Source organism: Melitaea cinxia, chromosome 4 (genome assembly GCF_905220565.1).
Source record: "Melitaea cinxia chromosome 4, ilMelCinx1.1, whole genome shotgun sequence".
In the NCBI taxonomy this organism is placed as follows: Eukaryota; Metazoa; Arthropoda; class Insecta; order Lepidoptera; family Nymphalidae; genus Melitaea; species Melitaea cinxia.
The window spans coordinates 237956-260603 of NC_059397.1; the positions used below are offsets into that span (position 1 = coordinate 237956).

General features: G+C 38.5%; 2 protein-coding genes across 2 annotated transcripts; one reads left to right on the forward strand and one right to left on the reverse strand.

The window, feature by feature from the left end:
- The first annotated feature begins 325 nt into the window (after positions 1 to 325).
- Positions 326 to 2658, forward strand: LOC123669984 (double-strand break repair protein MRE11). Its single transcript, XM_045603489.1, has one exon. It carries the CDS (start codon positions 326 to 328, stop codon positions 2186 to 2188), a length of 1863 nt encoding a protein of 620 aa, XP_045459445.1. The 3' UTR covers positions 2189 to 2658.
- Positions 2648 to 21271, reverse strand: LOC123670056. Its single transcript, XM_045603565.1, has 6 exons — positions 21078 to 21271; positions 20903 to 20984; positions 10806 to 11005; positions 7700 to 7967; positions 7154 to 7385; positions 2648 to 3208 (listed from the first exon to the last, which is right to left on the reverse strand). The coding sequence occupies exons 2-6, from the start codon at positions 20978 to 20980 to the stop codon at positions 2940 to 2942; spliced, it is 1047 nt and encodes a 348-aa protein (XP_045459521.1). The 5' UTR covers positions 20981 to 20984; positions 21078 to 21271; the 3' UTR covers positions 2648 to 2939.
- Positions 21272 to 22648: the final 1377 nt, after the last annotated feature.

Below are 22648 nucleotides of genomic sequence, written 5' to 3' on the forward strand. Positions count from 1 at the left end.
ACTTATAATTTAAATATTAGACTGGCTTTGGCCTTACTTTACCAGTCATCGAATCAGAAGAAAACTAAAGTTACTTCAGACTTGGCTCCGGCCTTTTGATATATCAGAACGAAACTTACAAATTCAAATTAGGCTGTATGGATTATAGTCCTTTGCCTTTCCCTATTGGGGATAAATTTTAAAACAACAACAACAGCTATCTTCAATTCTTTATAGACTCTGTGGTTAATGTTTAATTACAAATACAAGAGAAAACCGGTAGAAAATTTGTGTAAATAAATTACTAACTGTTGCGAAGGAATAAAAAACGCCTTGTTCGTTTAAAATGGTGCAAAGTGACAATGGTTCCTGGTCATCTGATGACACTGTGAGAGTATTAATTGCTTCAGATATTCATCTAGGTTATCTTGAAAATGATGCTGTACGAGGAGAAGACAGCTTTATCGCTTTCGAGGAGGTCCTATCTCTGGCAGTACAATACGATGTAGACTTGGTCTTGCTAGGTGGAGATCTTTTTGACCACGCTAAGCCTTCGCCGAGTTGTATGTACAAATGCACGCAGATAATTCGCAAGTATTGCTTCGGTGACAAACCAATAAACGTCGAAGTACTGTCCGATCAATTAGAAAATTTCTCTCGAACTGTCAATTACGAGGATCCTAATTTGAATGTTTCCTATCCTATACTTTCAATTCACGGAAACCATGACGATCCAGTAGGACATGGTAGTGTGAGTTCTCTGGACATTTTGTCTATATCAGGTTTAGTCAACTACTTCGGTAAGTGGACTGATTATACTCAAGTTCGCGTTTCACCAGTACTTTTGCAGAAGGGTGAAACAAAATTATCTTTATACGGATTGAGTCATCTGAAAGATCAGCGACTTGCAAGACTTTTTGCTGAGAAAAAAGTCACCTTCGAGCTGGTTGAGGATGGCAACGATTGGTTTAATATATTAGTCCTTCATCAAAATAGAGCAGATCGAGGACCAAATAATTATATATCAGAAAATGTGTTGCCTACCTTTTTAGATCTTGTCATTTGGGGTCACGAGCATGACAGCCAGGTGTTTGCCACTAAGGATGTGAAAAGAGAAAATGAAAGTTTCTTTGTTATCCAACCAGGGAGTACAGTGGCTACGTCGTTGGCAGCAGGAGAGGCTCTGCCCAAGCATTGTGTGTTATTGCAGTTGCACAAGAAAGAATATATAGTCACACCATTACCGCTGAAGACTGTGCGTCCTTTTGTATTTAAGACAGTTGTCTTGTCTGAAGAGAATCTTGGAGATGAAGGTGTGAATGAAAACGAGAAAGTACAGAATTTCTTAAAGGAAAAGGTTCACGAAGCTATCAAAGAAGCTGAAAACATTCAAAGTGGTGATCCAAAACAACCCACCTTGCCACTCGTCCGACTTAGTGTGTTTTATGAGCATGATGGACAAGATTTTAACCGTGTAAGATTTGGTCAAAATTTTAATGGTCTCATTGCAAATCCAAATGATGTGCTTATCATGAAGAGGGAGAAAAAAATTCGTGATAGAAAAGAACGAGCTATAGGTGACGAGGATGTCGATATCGGTAACGCTGCAGCCGAGGCGACCGACGTGGAGTCCTTGCTGCGCGCCTACTACGAGGCGCAGCCGCCGGACCGTCGCCTGAACGTGCTATCCGTACGGGCGGTTACAGAAGCCGTTCGCGATTTCACGTTAAAACGGGATGAAGACATTTTTCGTCGTGTACTAGACGCTCATCGGAAGCACTGCGTCGATTTTCTGCTCGAATCTAACGCTGAAACCGCGGAGGAAGTCATCGATAGGATGAAGTTGTGTAAGGAGTCGCTGGATGTGGCTGACGCCGAACAACTTAAAACTCTCATTACGGCAGCCGGTAAAAAGGCTGAGTCAGAAAGTAAAAAAGGTGCATCGGCAAAGGGCGATTCGATCGTAGTGTCGAGCGATGAGGAGGCGCCGCCAACGACGAGGGCTCGCGGGCGGGGCGCGAGGGGCGGGCGGGGGCGAGGGCGGTCACGAGGCGCGCGCGCCTCGCCGCCGCCACCCTCCCCGCCCGTGGAGCGGCGCACGCCGCGCCGGGCGGCGGCGGAGAGGTCCGCCTCTAAATTACAAACCTTTATTGCCAATAGGTCGTTGCGCAGTCGACGAGAATCGTCCGATATTGAAATTTCAGACTGATATGCACGTCAATATAAATCAGAGATTTTTACTCCTAAATATTTCAAGTGTGGATGGTGAATTGCGAATTTAGTAGTAAGAAAAAAAAAAAACACTCAAGGAAGTCTTGAATTATGACGAAAGCTGGAATGATTTCATCACATTTTTATAAAATTGTACTTTTAATTGGGACTAAAAAACATTTCTATCATTGAAATGAGTGTCGCTAAATTGAGAGCCTCTATTGATAAGATGATAACAGAAGCCAATATAATGTGCTGACACACTATACAGAAAATGGGACCAGGATGACTTATGACATTTTTGAAGTAGTTTTTAAAAATGTATACAATTTAATTTTGAAAATTCAGCCTCAGGATTCTTTTTATTATTTTTTGCTATTCCATAAATAATTGATGTCAATATTTAAGATATGATATGTTATTCTTTTAATTTGTTTTTGTTATAAGAATATATGTATTTTATACTCATTAAGTGTGTTACTTTTTTCCTATTTATTCATCATACAATTTCATAAATCATCGGGATCAACTAAAACATCTATGCAAATAAACCAAAAAACTTTTTATTTACTTTTAATAAATTTTAAATTAAAAGGAATATTTGACACCCTCTTTTTAATACAACTAATTCGATCGACATTAGGATGAAATTTCGAGCATTCAGTAGTACATCCGCGGTCGGGTCGGGTCGGGAGGAGTAGGGCCGGGTTCGGCTCAAACGGCATGCGACAGATCTTCGACAGCGGAGTTCAGTTGGCGGCGAGGGCGGCGCCGGCGCTGTGCAGTCGCAGCGCGCGCCGCAGGTGCCTCAGCGCGGCGGCGGCGGCGGCATCGGGGTCGCGGCCCGCGAAGGCCAGCAGCGGCGCGGTGGGCACCAGGCGCACCACCGCCGCGCCGCACAGCGCCGGCCGCTCCACGCGCAGCCCCAGCGCCGCGCTCACCGCCTGCAGCGCGCGCTCGGGGGACTCGCGCTCCGTGGCCGTCAGCGCCTGCGCGCCCAGAGCGCGGAGCTCCTCGTCTGCGGGGGGGGGGGGGTCACGTGCGCGTCGAGCGACTGCCGGGTCCAGGGATTAGATCCCTTACCGCCAAAGGTTGCGTCGACGTGAGGAACGACGAACGGACGAAAGTTGACGACGGAGCCTCGATACTAATTTTGAAGTCGATGAGTGAGTTTTGTATATTGAGTATTTCTTTTTAAATATCGGTAGCGGCTTCGAAGGTCGACTTTCGTGAGTTGAACTGTGAACTGTTTACGGTTGCTTTCCATTTACTAACACAGAGGGTCTGTGTTACACTGTGCAACACTGGCGAATCTTGACATTAACATGTGTGAGAATATTAAATAGAACATGTAATGTCTGAAAATAAGACAACAGTGCGTTCAACGAAAGGATATATCAGATGTACACAAACCAAACGTCAAGTCATTTGCCTATGCAGGGTTTTGTAACCTTTTTTACTTACATAAATTTTAAAATATCTTTAGGAGAATATTGGCTACAATGACTGAGCTCGAATAACGTAAGATTATTTTATCACTTTTTATATTTGACAATACTTTCTTGCACATACCAAGGTTCATCTTCATCATCATCATCATCATCATCATCATCATCATCATCATCATCATCATCATCATCATCATCATCATCATCATCATTTTAACCTTTTACAGTCCACTGCTGGACATAGGCCTCCACAAGTTCGTGCCAAAAAATTGCGTAAACTCATGTGTTTTGCCCATAGTCATCACGCTGGGCAGGCGGGTTGGTGACCGCAGGGCTGGCTTTGACGCACCGAAGACGCTGCTGCCCGTCTTCAGCCTGGTATTTCATAGCCAGCAATTGGATGGTTATCCCGCCATCGGTCGGCTTTTTAAGTTCCAAGGTGGTAGTGGAACTGTATTATCCCTTAGTCGCCTCTTACGACACCCACGGGAAGAGAGAGAGGGGGGGGTGGCTATATTCTTTACTACCGTAACCACACAGCACACATACCAAGGTTGACTGGTAGAAAATGCATTAGCGTTATCCCGCCTTCTTGTACACACTTGTATTAGCGTTATTTATTGTACAATAAAGAATTTAAATAAAAATAAATAAATTTTTAAAATGTAAAATAAATTTATATTTTGATAATTACTATTTAAAAAGTATTAAATCTTATATGACTATATTATCTAAATGAACAATTAGTTAGAATATATATAAGGAAGGAAATAAAAATAAATAACTACAAAATCAAAGGGCCGTCCATGTGTTTTCAAACCCATGTGTAGTCTCATTTGACCCTGCCCGTCCCTAACCGAGAGCCGTGCAGCAGATAGCAGACAAAGAAGATAGAAAGGGATAGACTATATTTTGGTTTTTTAACCGACTTCCAAAAAAGGAGGAGGTTCTCAATTCGACTGTATTTTTTTTTTTTTTATGTATGTTACATCAGAACTTTTGACCGGGTTGACCGATTTCAACAAATTTTGTTTTAATCGAAAGGTGGTGTGTGCCAATTGGTCCCATTTAAATTTATTTGAGATCTAACAACTACTTTTCGAGTTATATCTAATAATGCGTTTTTACTTGACGCTTTTTTCGTCGACCTACGTTGTATTATACCGCATAACTTTCTACTGGATGTACCGATTTTGATAATTCTTTTTTTGTTGGAAAGGGGATATCCCTAGTTTGGTATCATGATAAGGAAACCAGGATCTGATGATAGGGTCCCAGAGAAATTGAGAAAATCTCACGAAAATCCGCAATAACTTTTTACTGGGTGTACCGATTTTGATAACTTAATCGAAAGCTGATGTTTATCATGTGGTCACATATAAATTTTATCGAGATCAGATAACTACTTTTTGAGTAATCTTTGATAACGCGTAGTTGCTTGACTATTTTTTCGTTGATCTACGTTGTATTACTTGTCGATGTAATTGAAGTCGGTTTTTTTTTTCGTTTGCGAGCAAACACAATTATTGGTCGTCGCTACGAGTAAATGGTGGGCATTGTTTACGTCTAGTCTACCCCCTTTGGTTGAACGCACTATTGAGAACATTTTTATCGGCCTTAATCAACATTTATTTAATTTAAAAACATAACTTTTCTAACCTATAAGACTTTCACAATTCGCAGAGAAATAAATAGTTATTCTATAATAATAATAATTTTGATTGATAAGTATTTCAACCAAACATAATTTTAAAATAAGTATTATTGAACTAATTATAACTATCAAGTCGCCGCACCGAATATATGTACTCTCAGCAGACGTTTTATCGAAGTAGTTTTAACTGAGGTAGGGCACAGCAGGAATTTCCTGCTCAAAATATGGAGCAGCCCGACTGGGGTAGTACCTCGACCTTACAGAAGATCACAGCAAAATTATAATACTGTTTTCAAGCAGTATTGTGTTCCTGTTGGTGAGTAAGGTGACCAGAGCTCCTGGGGGGATTGGGGATTGGGTCGGCAACGCGCTTGCAATGCTTCTGGTGTTGCAGGCGTCTATAAGCTACGGTAATCGCTTACCATCAGGTGAGCCGTACGCTTGTTTGCCGACCTAGTGACATAAAAAAAAAGTAACAATATTACTGTTTCTCACACCCCCCAAAACTGTAACGAAATTTATAGCATACGCAATAACAATACTAATAAAAAAACCGTTAATTAATTCAGATGTTATTTTATATTCATTGTTTCGTCTAATAATTTATTTTGGATTTCTTTATATTCCTCAAAAATGCTTTTTTTTTATTTTATTGATAGTATTGTGTAAAACACTGTCAAACGCGACTTTTTCGAGTATCAAACAGTGTACAACAATTTTCGAGTGTTGTTGTTGGAAAGCGCTTTATCGAACACTGCATTACAAAGCGTCGCTTTTTGTGTAATTGGAAAGCAACCTGTATTTCGACACAGAACAAGACAAAGGGCGACGCATAATTAATATCTAAATATCTATACGACATTTCGGTTTGATTTATCGCTAATTCCATTACATAAAACTCGCTCATTAAAAACGCCCTATAAACGGACTCTAAACGTCAAGTCTAGCTGCCAATTACGGATTACCAAGCAAGGATCTGACCTAAAAGGTGTTTTGTAGGATTAGATTGAAACACACTCAGGAGGGTCTGGAGACAAGCCGTCTGCGCTGTTGGTATTTAGGCAGTTGCTTTAATTGCAATAAAAATAGGACATTCATAGTTCCTGGCGGTTCTAATATTCGTTATTTTAGCAGCAGTTTAAATGACGGTAGGACAAGACTTGCAAAAGATTTCAAAAATATCATTCGAGACATAAGGGGAATTGATGGCGCATGACAATACGGCAGTTTGTTCTGTATCTAGGAAGCCGACCTATAATGTCTGCATAGTTCATACACTGATCAGAGAGACGTAGACGTACACTTATATCAGCACACCGTGCGGAGGAAGTGTCTGGAAGTGTGTGGCGTATAAAAGGATATCTCAAGAACTAAGTAAGCATGACCAAAAATAAATATTATTTGGTCATGTTCTGTCGCAGTTGGTAATTTGCGATTACCTGTTTTAGAATATGTATCTCTGATTCAACTACATACGACATATTCGAGGGGAGGTATATACAAGACATCAATTCGTCCAAGATACCTTGGAGATCGAAGGGAAAAGTCTTAGAAATGTGTTGCTAATAATGTTCTGTGGTTCTGCCTGTCAAGAGATATAGTCGCTGCGTGAGTGAGTCTTTTGTTATGAGGAGCTCAAGTTAGGGCGTCTCAGAACTTTATACTGAATGGATACGATACCATGTAGACGTAGGGAACAGATGAACTTGGCAACGCAGAGCCGCGCGTGGAAATTCACGAAGGTCAAGTTTTGTAACAATTAATGACTTTTATGTAATAAAATTTTTAAGTCACGCCAAAGTCGGTAAAAAAAAAGGAAACACACAAACAAAGACAGGCGGCAGGGCACGGGATGGGTTACCAATGTGTGTAAGCAGACCGAGGTGGTAGTCGGCGACGCGCTGGCCGAGGTCATGGCGCCACGGCGTCGACTCGCTGAGCTCCGCGTAGCGTCGCAAAGCCTCTGCCGTGTCCGCCCCCGCCCCGGAGCCGGCCGCCCCCGCCCCCGCACCGCCCGCCCCGGCGCCGCCCGCCCCCGCAGCCGCGCGCTTCTCCTGCGCACGCTTCTCGTGCGCACGCGCCAGCGCCTCCTCCTGTATCACGAGAACAGCATTAATGAAGACCGACCGATATTGATACTATAAAAGTTCAAATATATATATTTATATTATTTACAGTACCGTGCGAAGCTAACTGTGTAGAGCTCGTATAGATAAGAGTAATTTAATGAGCATGATGAGAAGTACAGTCGAATACGTATATTTTCTATATTTTTATACCCATGAATACATTGACTTCCTCATACTACTAAAAAAATTGAGATTTACTAGAAACCGCACACAGCGCGTACCAAAACGACAAAAAGTAAACTCAAAATCAACACGAAAATCGAGTGCAACAGAGAGACCTCGACGAAGTCCTTGGTGAGGCGGGCGAGGTTCTCCCGCAGGTAGGTGTAGAGGCTCTGCGCCACGAGCTGGCGCGCCGCCTTCTTGGTGGTGGCGGTGGCCACGCGCTCGTGCAGGCGCAGGCGCGCGCGCACGGTGAAGCGGCGCGCGTGCGGCGGGCCCGTGTCGCCCACCAGCTCGTAGGCCGGCGCGCCCAGCCGGTACTCCTCGCACAGCTCCTTCAGCAGCGCCACGTAGCTGCGCGCGTCCAGCGCCGGCGCCGGCCCGCTGGCTCGCGACGGGCCCGCCTCCTGCGACCAATTGAATTCGCTTACTTACAGAGGGACTGCTACAAACTTATGAAACTATGTTAATACCGTTATATTCTACATGCTGAGGAAGCTAATATTCGTAGCAATAATCCGAAGTATTTCTGGTCACATATATAAAACATGCGTCATAAGGTGTCAAATTATCCAAAGAAATGTCTCTGAATGAGGCAAGTAGTAGGCAAGATATTTGTGATTTGTTTGCCAGTCATTTTTCGTCAGTTTTTGTTAGGAAAAATATCAATGACAACTTATTCTCACAGACAGTATTTTATAGGCAGCACTTATTTCCCTAATCAAGACATTGAGAGTGAGCTAAAGCGGTTAGACAAAACAAAAAGTCCTGGCCCTGACGAAATTCCACCTGTACTGATATATAAATGTGCAAGCTCACTAACTGCCCCTCTGACTCTCATATTTAACACCTTCTTGAGGACAGGTATTTTCCCTGAAAAATAGAAAGAGGCTTGGATCGTATCGGTATTTAAAGGTGAAAACGCTGCACATGTTATTAATTATAGACCTATATCCATTTTATCTACTGTGTCAAAGGTCCTTGAGAGCTTGGTCTATAAATCATTTTTTCAAGGACTTGGTACGACACATTGGTTGGCATCAGCATGGTTTTATATTTCTGGTAGATCTACAGTCGCAATTTTATTCTTGTACGTAACCAACTTAATTGAGAATGCTGATAACAAACTGAAAATTGTTTTCTAATGTTTACGCGAATTTCACTCATTGAAATAAAACAACGTTTAAAACGGATACTTTACAGCAACCATGGTCACGGGAGGTATTTATCCACCCTATCCGAAACGACGGGCATCTAAAAAGATAATAAACCGCGACAAAATCCGAAAAAGTTGTTTCATTTCAATGAAAAAACTGCAAGTTGATGCTATATACACATATGCACAGACTTCTCCAAGGCCTTTGACAGGGTAAATCACGCATTACTTGTTAATAAACTGAGAACATTTGGTGTGGTAGAGAATTTGCTGAACTGGTGTGCATCTTATCTTCAGAAGAGATTTTCGACCGTTGTGATAGACGGATAAGTTTCACAGTCTTATATTGCCTATTCTGGTGTACCACAAGGCTCTACTTTGGGACGAGTATTTTTAACATCTACATAATCGATTTTACTCGAACGTGTGTCTGTTTGCTGATGATCTCAAATTGGTTAAAACCATCAGAAACATCTCTGACGTTGATCTAGTGCAACAAGATCTCAACCGTCTTTCCCAGTGGTGTAACAACAACCAAATGTTTCTCAATGCCAAAAAATGTCACTTCATCAGGTTTACCAGAAAACATAATTATGTTCAGAGTCAATATTATATTGACACTGAAAAACTGGCTGCGGTTCGATCGATGCGTGATTTGGTGTAGACAGTGAAATAAAATTTACCGAACATATCGATAGCATAGTCACCTCAGCTACAAAGTCACTGGGTTTTGTATTGAGGAATCCCAAAGAGTTCAGAAAACCAGCTACTACAATTAAGCTTCATAGTAGTCTGGCCAGACGTAAGCTAGAATACTGCAGTCAAATTTGGAGTCCTCACTACAAATTCCATTCGATCCGAATTGAAAGTCATCTTGTATACCGCTCGAACGGGAATCATAGTAGTAATTCATACGGAGGTAGGTTGATTCAATATAATATGTTGTCACTGCAATCACGAAGAATTATTTCGGACATGATGTTTCTGCACAAAATACTCAATAACAGCATTGATTGTCCACCAATACTTCAATTATTTCATTATAATATACCATCCAGATTACGCAGGGAACCGCACCCCCTGTTAAATGTCCCTCTATAGATCCAATTTGGGCAAGTATTCCCCTTTGGCTTGACTGGCACGTACTTATAACGATCTGTCGTCAAAGATTTCTGGCCTTGACATTACTTTTGATGGCTTGAGATTAAAATTGATCAATTTCTTTAATGCTAATTGTTTACTAGATTTTACTGTTTGATTATTGCATGCTGTGATTACCGTTGAAAAGAAATACAATTAAACTTCTTTAATCTATATGTGCTGTGTGTGTGTATGCTGTGTGGTTACGGCATTAAAGAATATAGCCATCCCCTCTCTTCCCGTGGGTGTCGTAAGAGGCGACTAAGTGATAGCGTAGTTCCACTACTACCTTGGAATTTAAAAAGCCGACAGATGGCGGGATAACCATCCAACTGCTGGCTTTGAAATACACAGGCCGAAGACGGGCAGCAGCGTCTTCGGTGCGTCAAAGCCAGCCCTGCGGTCACTAACCCGCCTGCCCAGCGTGGTGACTATGGGCAAAACACATGAGTTCACACCATTTTTGGCGTGACCTTGGGAGGCCTATGTCCAGTAGTGGACCTCGAAAGACTTATGTGAATACATACATTACATACATTACAGCCTATACAGTCCACTGCTGGACATAGGCCTCCACAAGTTTACGCCAAAAATAACATAATATATGTGAATCTATTACGTAAAATAATTATTTTTGTTTTATTTTTGTAATTTCTGTTGGTAATCCTAATAAATAAACATTTTTTAATGCAGTGTCGTGTTCTTGTGGGGAGTTAGGTGACCAGAACTCCTTTCAGAGGGATTGGAATAGGGTCGGCGACGCACTTTCGATGCTTTTGGTGTTGCAGATGTCTATAACCTATTCTAATCGCTTATAACAAGGTAAGCCGAATGCTTGTTTGCCGTCCTAGTTGTATATAAAAAAATTAATGTTCATATTTTTAAGACGGCAGTTCGAGGGACTCACCAGGGCAGGGTCGTCGGACGGCAAAGGCGGCGAGGGTGGCGGTGGCGAGGGCGGCGTTGCGAAGGGCGGCGGCACGAGCGTTCCCAGCGTATGCAGCCTCGTCAACATGCGGCGCGCCGCCTCCTGCTTGGCTTCTTTTTTAGAACGAGCCTGCCCGGTCACCATGATTCCCTGGGCTGTGCAGCGATATTCAAATGTGACCTGATGTTGCGGACCAGACTGAAACATTGTATTTATTTATTTATTTATTTATACATTTTTAAATTCTTTATTTAATTTATAGTTAAAATTGTATTCTGTATAAAAATGTGCGTTTCAGAGCATACTAGCTGTCCCCGAAAACGTTGTTTTGCCATATATGTTATCAACCCCCTTAATCCCCCCCTCTTATGACTTAGAGGTATGAAAAATAGATGTTGGCCGATTCTCAGACCTACCTGATATGCACAAAAAATTTCATAATTGGTCCAGCCGTTTCGGAGGAGTATTGTAACAAACGTTACACAAGAATTTTCTATATGAAATTAATACATTGTTATGAAAATAAAGAAGTTTAAAAGTAAGCGCTCCCCATACTTGCATGCAAAATGCATGTGTGTTTTCTAAGAGAATTGTTTTTGTACTAACAAAAACAATTCTCTTAGAAGAGTTTCATAAGAACAACTTAAAACTTTAACTCAGGTACATACATACACGTGAAGAGACGTGATTATATATACATATATAATCACGTCTCTTTCTCGTAGGGGTAGGCAGAGACCACTTCTTTCTACTTGCTACGATCCTTACATACTTCTTTCGCTTCGTCTACTTTTATTATTCCCTTCATACATGCTCTTCGGTTTAGGGTACTCTTGACCTGGCCTTTTTCCAAGACGTCCCTTATTTGGTCTTGGAACGTCTGCCTAAGTCTACCCCTTCCAACCCTTCCATTCACACTCGCCTTATACACTTTTTTTCGTCAATCGTTCTTCACTCATTGTCTCGACATAGCCAAACCATCTGAGCATACCTTTTTCAATTTTGTCACTACATCTTCTTTCAGACCACAACATTTCCGTATCTCACTATTTCTTATCTGATCACTCAGTTGAACTTCTAGCATACTTCTCAACGCTCACATCTCAACCGCATTTATTCTGCTTTCATGATTCTTTTGCCATACCCAACTTCCACTTCCGTACATGAGTGTCTGAACCAACATCCCCTGATGCACAGCCAAACGAGCCTTGTTAGACATCTTCCGACTGCTTATAAAGGACTCTTCTTTCAATATTACTCGCTTTACATCTCTTGTAAACTTTGAACCCAGATACACAAAGTCATTCACCTGTTCAATTTGTTCATCTCCAATCACGATATTGCAGTCTGTCACTGCCTCATCTCTTTCAAACACCATCACTTTCGTCTTCTTTACATTCATCTTCATTTCCTTTCTTACAAAAACTCCATTCATAGCAGTTATCATCTCCTGCAACTCCAGGGCCGAAGATTCAAGTAATACTTGGTCATCAGCATAGAGAAGACATTTGACAAGTAATTCATTCATTCTCAACCTCAACAATTGTCCATGAACAGATTAAACAGCCACGGTGACGCTTGTTAAGTACGGAACCGTACTATCTATCATACAGTACCCTAAGCTCATCCATGAAAATGCCGAGCATGCATTTAATATCCATATTCAATAAACAACGGAAAACCGATGCAGCCCATGTCGCAACGTCCGTCCAGCCACGAGCCGCCGACGCAGCGATTTCGTCATATTTTAAATTTAATTTCATTATTAATTTTTATAAAAAATTTTGTCATTCCTAATTCTCGCATCGAATAGGTTTCACCTCTCTTAATTGTAATTTTATTTTAATTAATTAAAGTATTTTTTAAGTCATTTTGGTTTTTTTTCGATCCATCGGCTGCAGTAAACGTAATTGGCGCAGTCGGTAGGATACTCGCGGGCCGGTTCGCGAGCATTAGAATTTTCTCATATCGATATTCGCGTTCGCGAGTCGCCCGGGAGGCTGTCAAGTCACGCTACGAGTATCCAGAATCTACGGAGCTGCCAAGCTGAGTGGAGAATCCAAGCATCGATTCACGAAAAAGAGCCAGAGATGAAACATATGTAAGTACACTTGAATCTTTCTCGTGTTGCTTCCTTCTATCCTAAGTCATTTTATCCTCAAGATTTTTCATCACGAAAAGCCTTGTCCCCGGGAACCTGCATCCCGTCAGGCTCGCCGTTATATAGTAGATAGTTATAGAAATATAGACAGTAAATTAGATTTTAATTTAAATATTTCATATAATTCAAACATGTCATACGATCCCGACGTTATTTTTAAGGCCTTACGCCTGGTGCCAGAGTTCGATGGTAACCCGAATATATTAACTAGGTTCATAAATATATGTGATCAAATAGTTTTGCAATATGCGAGTGCCGAGCCAGGTAGTGAATTAAGTAATTTATGTCTCTTAAACGGTATACTAAATAAAATAACAGGGTCCGCCGCGTCAACTATTAATTCCAACGGCATCCCTGACACTTGGACTGGTATAAGATCAGCATTAATTAATAATTTTTCGGATCAAAGAGATGAAACGGCTTTGTACAATGACCTCTCTTTAGCTACGCAGGGTAATAAATCCCCTCAGGAATTTTATGATCAATGTCAAACCTTGTTCAGCACTATAATGACATACGTAACGTTACATGAGAGCTTACAGACGACAATTGAAGCTAAGCGGACACTTTATAAAAAGGTTACAATGCAGGCCTTCGTACGAGGTTTAAAAGAACCCCTAGGTTCACGTATCCGTTGCATGCGCCCGGAAACTATTGAAAAGGCTTTAGAATTCGTTCAAGAAGAACTAAATGTAATTTATTTACAGCAGCGTAATGATCTTCCTAAGCATAATACTCAGAATACGTCTAAAGCTACGTCACATAACATAGTATTAAATACGCCCAGCGCTATGCGACCCGTACCTAACTGGCCCGTTCCAGTAGGACCGCGTTATTACCAGCCGGAACCCCAAGGTTTTAGATTTAACTCTCCTATCGCACAGCCCCAAGCTTTTAAGTTCAATAGTCAACAAAATCGTTTCCCTAGTCGAACCCAACAAATGTTTCGCGCACCACCACCGAATTACAACCCCCAAAGTAATGTGTTTCGCTTACCACCCCGATCAAATCCACCACAAAATTTTAATGCGAAACCAATGAGTGGAGTTCAACATTATACTCCTAAGCCTATGATATCAGGTCATGATTGGCGTAAATCTGGGAACCCACCACCAACTAATTATTTTAAAACACGCGAGGTCAATCTAAATGAATTTTATTCACCCGACTGTTCATACTATACTGACTATCCGGACTATGACTATTATACAGACCCGAATGACTACTTCAACCCCTATGATTATGCTGCCAACCCGACTTACTGTAACGATAGTTATGACAATGAAATAGTAAATGAGTTAGAATCTCAGCCAGGCCCTAGCGGTGAATCCCAACCTCAGGATTTTCAAGTAGACAAAAAATCAAAAGAGCAAGGATAGACGTTAATTTACAGACTCAACGACAGTTGCCCTATATTGAAATCTCACAGCCACCTTTAAAGTTCTTGATAGATACAGGTGCTAACCAATCGTTTATTAGCCCCGAGGCCGTACAAAATTTTTATCCTAATTATCCTTTAAATTATGACCCCTTCGAAGTTACAAACGTACATGGTATTAGTAGAAATGATTATTCCGTAACACTGCCCTGTTTTAACGAATTCAATGAAGATAATAATATAAAGTTATTCGTTTATCGTTTTCATGATTATTTCGATGGTTTAATAGGGTTAGATTTATTATCTGAGTGGCAAGCTAAAATAGATTTAAAAGATTTCAAATTAATTACACGAAATGCAACAAACTTTATTAAGGTTTACAATTCCCGTAACGTTAATTTATACGAAGATATTATCCCAGGTAGAAGTTCAAAATTAGTAAAAATACCCATTAACGCCCCGGATGGCGAAGTTTTTATTAACGAACAAGTTCTATGTAATTGCATTATTCACGAATGTCTTACAACTGTTACCGGTAGTCGCGGATTTGTAGAAATAGAAAATCCTTCACCTAACGACATCATATTTTCATTAGATCAACCCGCTTACGCTGAGATATTCAATTTTAATTGCAAACCATTAGGAAAATCAAACCGAGTAAATGAAGTATTGTCGCGATTACGTACCGATCATCTTAATGAAGAAGAAAAGGCTAACTTGTTAACACTTTGTGCTCGTTATGCAGATGTGTTTTATATAGATGGGGAGCCATTAACTTTTACTAACAAAATTAAACATCGCATACGAACGAAGGACGAAGTTCCTGTATATACTAAAAGCTATCGATATCCTTTTATTCACCGACAAGAGGTTAGAGACCAAATCTCAAAAATGTTACAACAAGGTATAATTAGACCATCAGACTCTGCATGGAGTTCACCCATATGGGTAGTCCCTAAAAAAATAGATGCATCCGGTAAACAGAAATGGCGTCTTGTAGTCGATTTTCGAAAACTTAATGAAAAAACAATGGACGACAAGTATCCTATACCGAATATTAGCGATGTCCTTGACAAGTTAGGCAAGTGTCAATATTTTACAACCCTTGATCTTGCTAGTGGATTCTATCAGGTCGAAATGGACCCTCAGGATATTTCTAAAACCGCATTTAATGTGGAACATGGCCATTTCGAGTTTCTTCGAATGCCAATGGGTTTAAAAAATTCACCATCTACATTTCAAAGAGTCATGGACAATGTCCTTAAAGGTCTTCAAAATAACATATGTCTAGTTTATTTGGACGATATAATAGTTTACAGTACATCCCTTCAGGAACATATGGAAAACCTAGAAAAAGTTTTTCAACGTCTTAAAGAATCCAACTTTAAAATACAGATGGACAAGTCCGAGTTTTTAAAACTTGAGACCGCCTATCTCGGTCATATTATTAGCGGAGAAGGTGTTAAACCTAATCCTGACAAAATCTTAGCTATTGAAAAATACCCTATACCTAGTACACCCAAGGAAATAAAACAATTCTTAGGTCTTCTTGGTTATTACAGAAAATTCATCCCTGACTTTGCCCGTATTACTAAGCCCCTCACGTTATGTTTAAAAAAAGGTAGTAAGGTAGTCCACAGTCAAGAATTTATAGAAGCTTTTAATAAGTGTAAGACTCTTTTAATTAACGACCCCATCCTTCAGTATCCAGACTTTAACAAAGAGTTCAATCTCACCACAGACGCTTCAAATGTAGCCATCGGAGCTGTATTATCTCAGGGACCCATAGGTTCTGACAAGCCTGTTTGTTACGCGTCTCGTACATTAAATGATAGCGAACTCAACTATAGTACAATAGAGAAAGAATTATTAGCAATAGTATGGGCAACGAAATACTTTAGACCTTATTTATTTGGCCGAACATTTAAAATAGTTACTGATCACAGACCATTACAGTGGATGATGAATCTAAAAGAACCTAACTCACGACTAACAAGATGGCGACTTCGACTGAGCGAATACGACTTTACGGTCATATATAAGAAAGGTAAATTTAATACCAACGCAGACGCTCTATCTCGTGTTCAAATTCACATCAGTGAAACTGACGAAATTAAATCGGTAATGGATAGTATTAGAGAGCTTGAGTCAATGATTAATAACCCATCAGAAACACCCCCATCTCAACATAGAAACTCTTCAACTGACACCGTACACACTAGTAATGAACAACCTATATTAGAAGTCCCGATCACTGACGTTCCCCTTAACAAGTTTCACAGACAAATTTACTTTACTGTAGTTAGTGATGTAAAACGACGACCGATTATAACTAAGCCATTTGAAAACCATACGCGGATAGCTATTCAGTTGTCGAAATCTAGTTTAGAAAACGATGTTATCAATTCTATTAATGAATACGTTAACCCGAAAGTTAAAACAGCTATATTGATAGATCCTCCCTTAGAAATGTATTCGATAATACCAATTTTACAAGAAAAGTTTAAAAGCTCCTCTCTTAACCTCGTATTAAGTAAAACTGAGCTCGAAAATGTTAAAGATTATCTTCAACAACAAGACATCATTCAGAATTATCATAACGGTAAAACGAACCACCGTGGTATTAACGAATGTTACCTCGCTCTGTCTAGGAAATATTATTGGCCGAAAATGAGAGAGCAGATCACTAAATACATTAATGAATGTACTATTTGTGGTCAAAGTAAATACGACAGAAATCCCATTAAACCTCAATTTAATATAGTACCCCCTGCTACCAAGCCATTTGAAATTATCCACATGGACCTCTTTACAGTTCAAAACGAAAAATATGTCACCTTCATTGATGTCTTTACTAAATACGGTCAAGCGTATCATTTACGAGATGGAACCGCTGTTAGCATCTTACAAGCATTATTACTTTTCAGTACTCACCACGGAATACCTTTCACTATAATAACCGATAACGGTACGGAATTTACTAATCAGCTTTTTTCAGAGTTTATTCGTCTCCATAAGATAATCCATCATAAAACTTTACCTCATAGCCCTAATGATAACGGTAACATTGAACGATTTCATTCGACCCTATTAGAACACATAAGAATTCTTAAGTTACAACACAAAGATGAACCAGTAGTTAGATTAATGCCATACGCTATTATAGCATACAACAGTACTATTCACAGTTTTACAAAGTGTAGACCTTTTGATTTATTGAACGGACATTTCGATCCTAGAGATCCCGTTGACATAGATTTTACCGAACATCTTTTGCAACAATACGCTCAGAATCATAAACAACTAATGAAACAGGTTTATGACATAATTAATGAGTCCTCACTGAGCAATAGAACAGCCTTAATTGAAAATAGAAATAAATCTCGCGAACCAGAAGTAGAATATGTTCCAGGACAACAAGTTTTTATTAAAAATCCCTTTGCTTCTCGTCAGAAAACTGCACCTCGCTACACACAAGACACAGTCTTAGCTGATTTACCAATTCATATATACACGTCAAAAAAGCGAGGCCCCGTAGCTAAGTCACGTCTAAAACGCGCCCCTAAAAATAACCGATTGTTGCAGGATTCTGCTACTGCTGACAATACACGTGACGCATCCTCAAACCATAAGACTTGAGAGCTTAGCCGATGGACCTGGACTTTTGCCCTACAAATTAGGACCGACCAGACTAATATCACATTACCACTCCTTTATACAGTATGTAAAATTGACTGATATTGAAGATAAGATAAATTCTGTACAGACACAACTTAACACTTTTAAGACCAGACTGAACAATGAAACTTACATTCTTTACGAGTACCAGATTAATTATCTTACAGACAAGCTAAACAAGGTACTAAATCAAGTTAAATCTTTAGAACCCATTAGAGTTAAAAGAGGTCTTGTAGATAGTCTTGGATCATTAATAAAAAGTGTTACTGGTAATTTAGACTATCTTGATGCTCAAAAGTATAATGAGGCTATTCAAATATTGCAAAACAACCAGAATAAAATTATTTCCGAATTCAATAGTCATATTAGTCTTAGTAAAGAATGGATGTTACAACATAAAGGTATTTTAGATCAGTTAACTATAAATCAAGAAAAAATTAATAACACATTAGAATTTCTTATAGAAGTAAATACTCGTAGAGACAACAGTTTAGTCCAGTCTGCTCAGTTTGCCCAATTATTAGGAATTATAAGTAATAATGTAGAGGATTTAGTGCTAGAAATAATTAGATTAGAAAATATAATGGCTTTTATTCGTGCCTCCAGCACTCATCATTCTATGATAGATATAGGAGTATTAAAAACGATGCTAGATAAGTTAATAACTATATACAGTAAGGAGCAAATTCCTGATTTAGAATTACGGGAATATTATGACTTAATCAAACCAGGTTCATACTATCATGATAGAACAATAGTTATAGTTTACAAATTTCCTATAATATACATAGACAGGTATAACTTGTACAAACTATCCATCGTTCCAAATGAAAAACAACTAGCCCTTATTCCTCCCTTTCCTTATATAGCAACAAACGAAAAAGCATTCGTGTACATAGAGGCTGAATGCCCGAAGTATAGCAGGATATTATATCTCTGTGACCAAAAAATAAGTCATCAAATTCGTATAGAACCAGACTGCATTCAAGAGCTTATTACCAACCAAAATCTTAAGGAAACCTGCCACTTCACGAAGGTTATGTTGTCTGCTTTAGCAATAGATAAACTGGATGATCAACACTATGTTATTTCATTACCTAAGCCGGAGAAAGTACAGTTAGCCTGTGAGAGAAAAGAATTCAATATACTACAAGGAAGCTATTTGGCCACTATTCCCATGAACTGCCTGTTGCGAACTAAAGAATTCACCGTTATCAACGAAAATGATGAGATAAAAGGCCAGCCGCTGAAGCTATCAAGGATCCCATACAACCAAATTAACCAAACGACTACCTATACCCATACCGGTTCCAAGATGATTAGTCTAGATGATCTTCACAGCATCCAAGATAAATTGTTACTAGAAACCCCTATACAGATTGACAAGACACAATCAATTGTTTTATACCATACAACGATACCATTTTATATCTTAATTTTATGTGTATCAGTAGTTATCGTTGTATTAGTAAGCCGAAAATATAGATGTTGGCCCTTAAAATCAGAAAATGAAGAGAAGCAGCAAACGCCTAAGACACCAGTATATGAAGATGTGGATAAAGGCATCAAGAGACGAGATGAACTTCCAGCAACATTTTCTCTGAAGCTGACAAAATAGTTGCTGTTCTGCGGGTGGAGGTGTTAAGTACGGAACCGTACTATCTATCATACAGTACCCTAAGCTCATCCATGAAAATGCCGAGCATGCATTTAATATCCATATTCAATAAACAACGGAAAACCGATGCAGCCCATGTCGCAACGTCCGTCCAGCCACGAGCCGCCGACGCAGCGATTTCGTCATATTTTAAATTTAATTTCATTATTAATTTTTATAAAAAATTTTGTCATTCCTAATTCTCGCATCGAATAGGTTTCACCTCTCTTAATTGTAATTTTATTTTAATTAATTAAAGTATTTTTTAAGTCATTTTGGTTTTTTTTCGATCCATCGGCTGCAGTAAACGTAATTCGCTACACATCCCTGTCTAACACCTTTTTTGATATTAAACCATTCAGTGCACTAGAATCCCTATAAAGAGATTGCAATGCTCGTATGAGGACACTGCTCACACCATTCACAGACAATGCTGACCACAATTCATTCCTCATCACTCTATTATAGGCCTTTTCTAAATCCATTGACTCAGGTGACAAAAATAAATTTTATTGATACTAAAACTCAGTAGTGTTATACATATTTATTTATTTACATATTGAAATCAAATAACATGGATTTGATTTGAACATTATTAGTTTATGTTAAAAAAAAAAAAAAATTGACGTGGTTAAATGTTCATTTAATATTTAGAATAATAAGGAAAGAACAGAGCACGCGTCTAGCTCACTTAACACATTAATGATTAGGATATTCCACAATAATGATGTGATTGAGGTTTGCAACATCTACACCAAGTCTCAAACCAAATTGAATTTCCTACGTTTTACCCCTTCTTTGTAAGGCTTTTAATACATAAATTAAATAATTGTAGATGTATAAAAATTATAAGCATTGGAAACCTATTGCAGTTGCAGTTTATAATAGGAAAAAAAAACATCCTTTATTTCTATAAACGTAGATAAAACCAATAAAAATTTAGATTTCAAGCATAGCTTTACAAGAGGTATTTGAGACACAATGATGGAAGAAAATAGGGTTGATCGAAATAAAATAGATAACCAGGAATGAAACATGTCGAATGACTCTTTACATTATACCTACCTATATATGAAAAATAAAAACGTACGTAAAAACGTAATATGTCATTACAGTTTGAAGGAAACTTTGATGGCCATTATTAGGTCCATATCAGGGTATGTATTTTAAGTTATCCATTATGGTTTAACTGTTTTAAATCAAATAATTCATAATTCTTACTTGGGATATGCACTCGTATTGTGGTAGTTGCCCATTTTTAATCATCAGCTCCTGCAACACCGTCACTGCTGTTTTCATCTTGCTGCGATATAAGATAATTAGGTTTTTTAAATACAATAAATATGTAACGTAAAAAAAGGACAAAGGTAATTTAAGCGCACGACTTCCTACTTACATTGTTGGTTGTAACAAAAAGTGGGTAATTAATTAATACTTCAATTTTTGCATTATATTTTATAACGTCAATCAAATTTGTAATCACAGGCCACCTCCAATTAAGCGAGATATTTTATCCAAATTTTATCATTGTTTATTTACCTACCTACAACGAATAAAAATGACAAACAGTGTGACCAGACTTCATTTAACGAATCTAGTGAATCTACTGCTTGTGGAGGTTAAAATCTACTAAATTCTACCAAAATAGAACCATATAATACTAAAAAACTATTAAATTTTTTCGCTGTTGTGTTACAACAAAGAAGCATAATTGTTATCTTGATTATAACATTAAAGCAATGAAGAAAACACCATAAATTAGATAAATCAATGTTTGTTACTTAAAATTAAAATCTACAGAAATATAGATATTTTTAAATTGTGATCGAGTTATGGTTCTTCTTCTTTATATTGGGTAACATTGTCATAGAGCTGTTTTGAGTCCATTAATTTGATTTGAAAGCCCTATTTCTTAGCATTTTTAACCTATTCTACTTTTTATTGAAATTTTGTGTCTCACTCGGAATCGATAACTGTGGGAAGCCCCTAAATTCCAAGGACAATAATATTCAATCCTTAATACCTTTGAAATACAGCTTATATTGGCTTGTTTAATAAGAGGCCTGTGTAAAACGATTCCAGGAATTACCGTTTACATACAGTTAAATTTAGGTAATAACAGTGTTACAAACCTCAAAACTCGAATAATTTAAGTTTCATGTGCTAAAATAGAGTAAATCGAGAGATTATACACTAAAATAATTTTATCGGTATTTATTCACCAAAATCAGGAGTTCCACTAATAAATCGGTAATTTTATATCACTGGTTCACGGTACGAATGGTAACAAAAAGAATAAAAATTAAAGATGAACGTACATAATTTTTTTTTAACACATGTGGGATTTCCCCAACAGCTTTTCCTCTCGAATAATTAATATTAGAGTAGTTACAATGAAAAAGGAGAACGCCCCGCATTTTTTCGAGAGGTTTGCCATATGAAGGAAAAAAAGTACCAGAATAGTCAAAAATCGTGAATTCTATCAGAATATACCAAATATTTTTTACCTACTAGATACTGTTACCGGTACCTCGAAATATACCAAAAAAGTAGAAATCTACTAAATCTGGTCACGCTGACAGTGACGTACCTATATGATCGTTCCGAATTGCAGATACAAATCTATTCGAATTAAATTATTTAATGTTTTGTTATCAGTGAGCAATATCTCAAAATATTGATGTAATAGAGATGTAGAGTAAATTTTAACAGATCTTAATCCTTTATTTATGAGTTAAATGGCGTTACTGATTTATTATTGGCTAATTAGCAAATCCACTGAATCAAATACAAGAAAGTAAGAAACTTTGAACTAGTATTTGAAGTACCTAAGCTTTGAACGCACTAAATTATACTTACTAGGCTACTATTATGTCACGTTTTATCTGTATGAAAATGAAAATGTCCTCACAATCACAAACACAATTACCAAACTTATTATTATATTTTTTTAAAATATGGTGTGAG

Excerpts from the sequence above, each read along its gene's own strand:
- LOC123669984 (XM_045603489.1), top strand. The coding sequence starts at position 326 with ATGGTGCAAAGTGACAATGGTTCCTGGTCATCTGATGACACTGTGAGA.
- LOC123670056 (XM_045603565.1), bottom strand. The coding sequence starts at position 20,980 with ATGAAAACAGCAGTGACGGTGTTGCAGGAGCTGATGATTAAAAATGGG. Across the intron at positions 11,006-20,902 it reads AATACGAGTGCATATCCCAA|TCTGGTCCGCAACATCAGGT; the intron begins GTAAGAATTATG and ends ACAATGTTTCAG. Across the intron at positions 7,968-10,805 it reads CCACCCTCGCCGCCTTTGCC|CGGGCCGGCGCCGGCGCTGG; the intron begins GTCCGACGACCC and ends GTCGCGAGCCAG.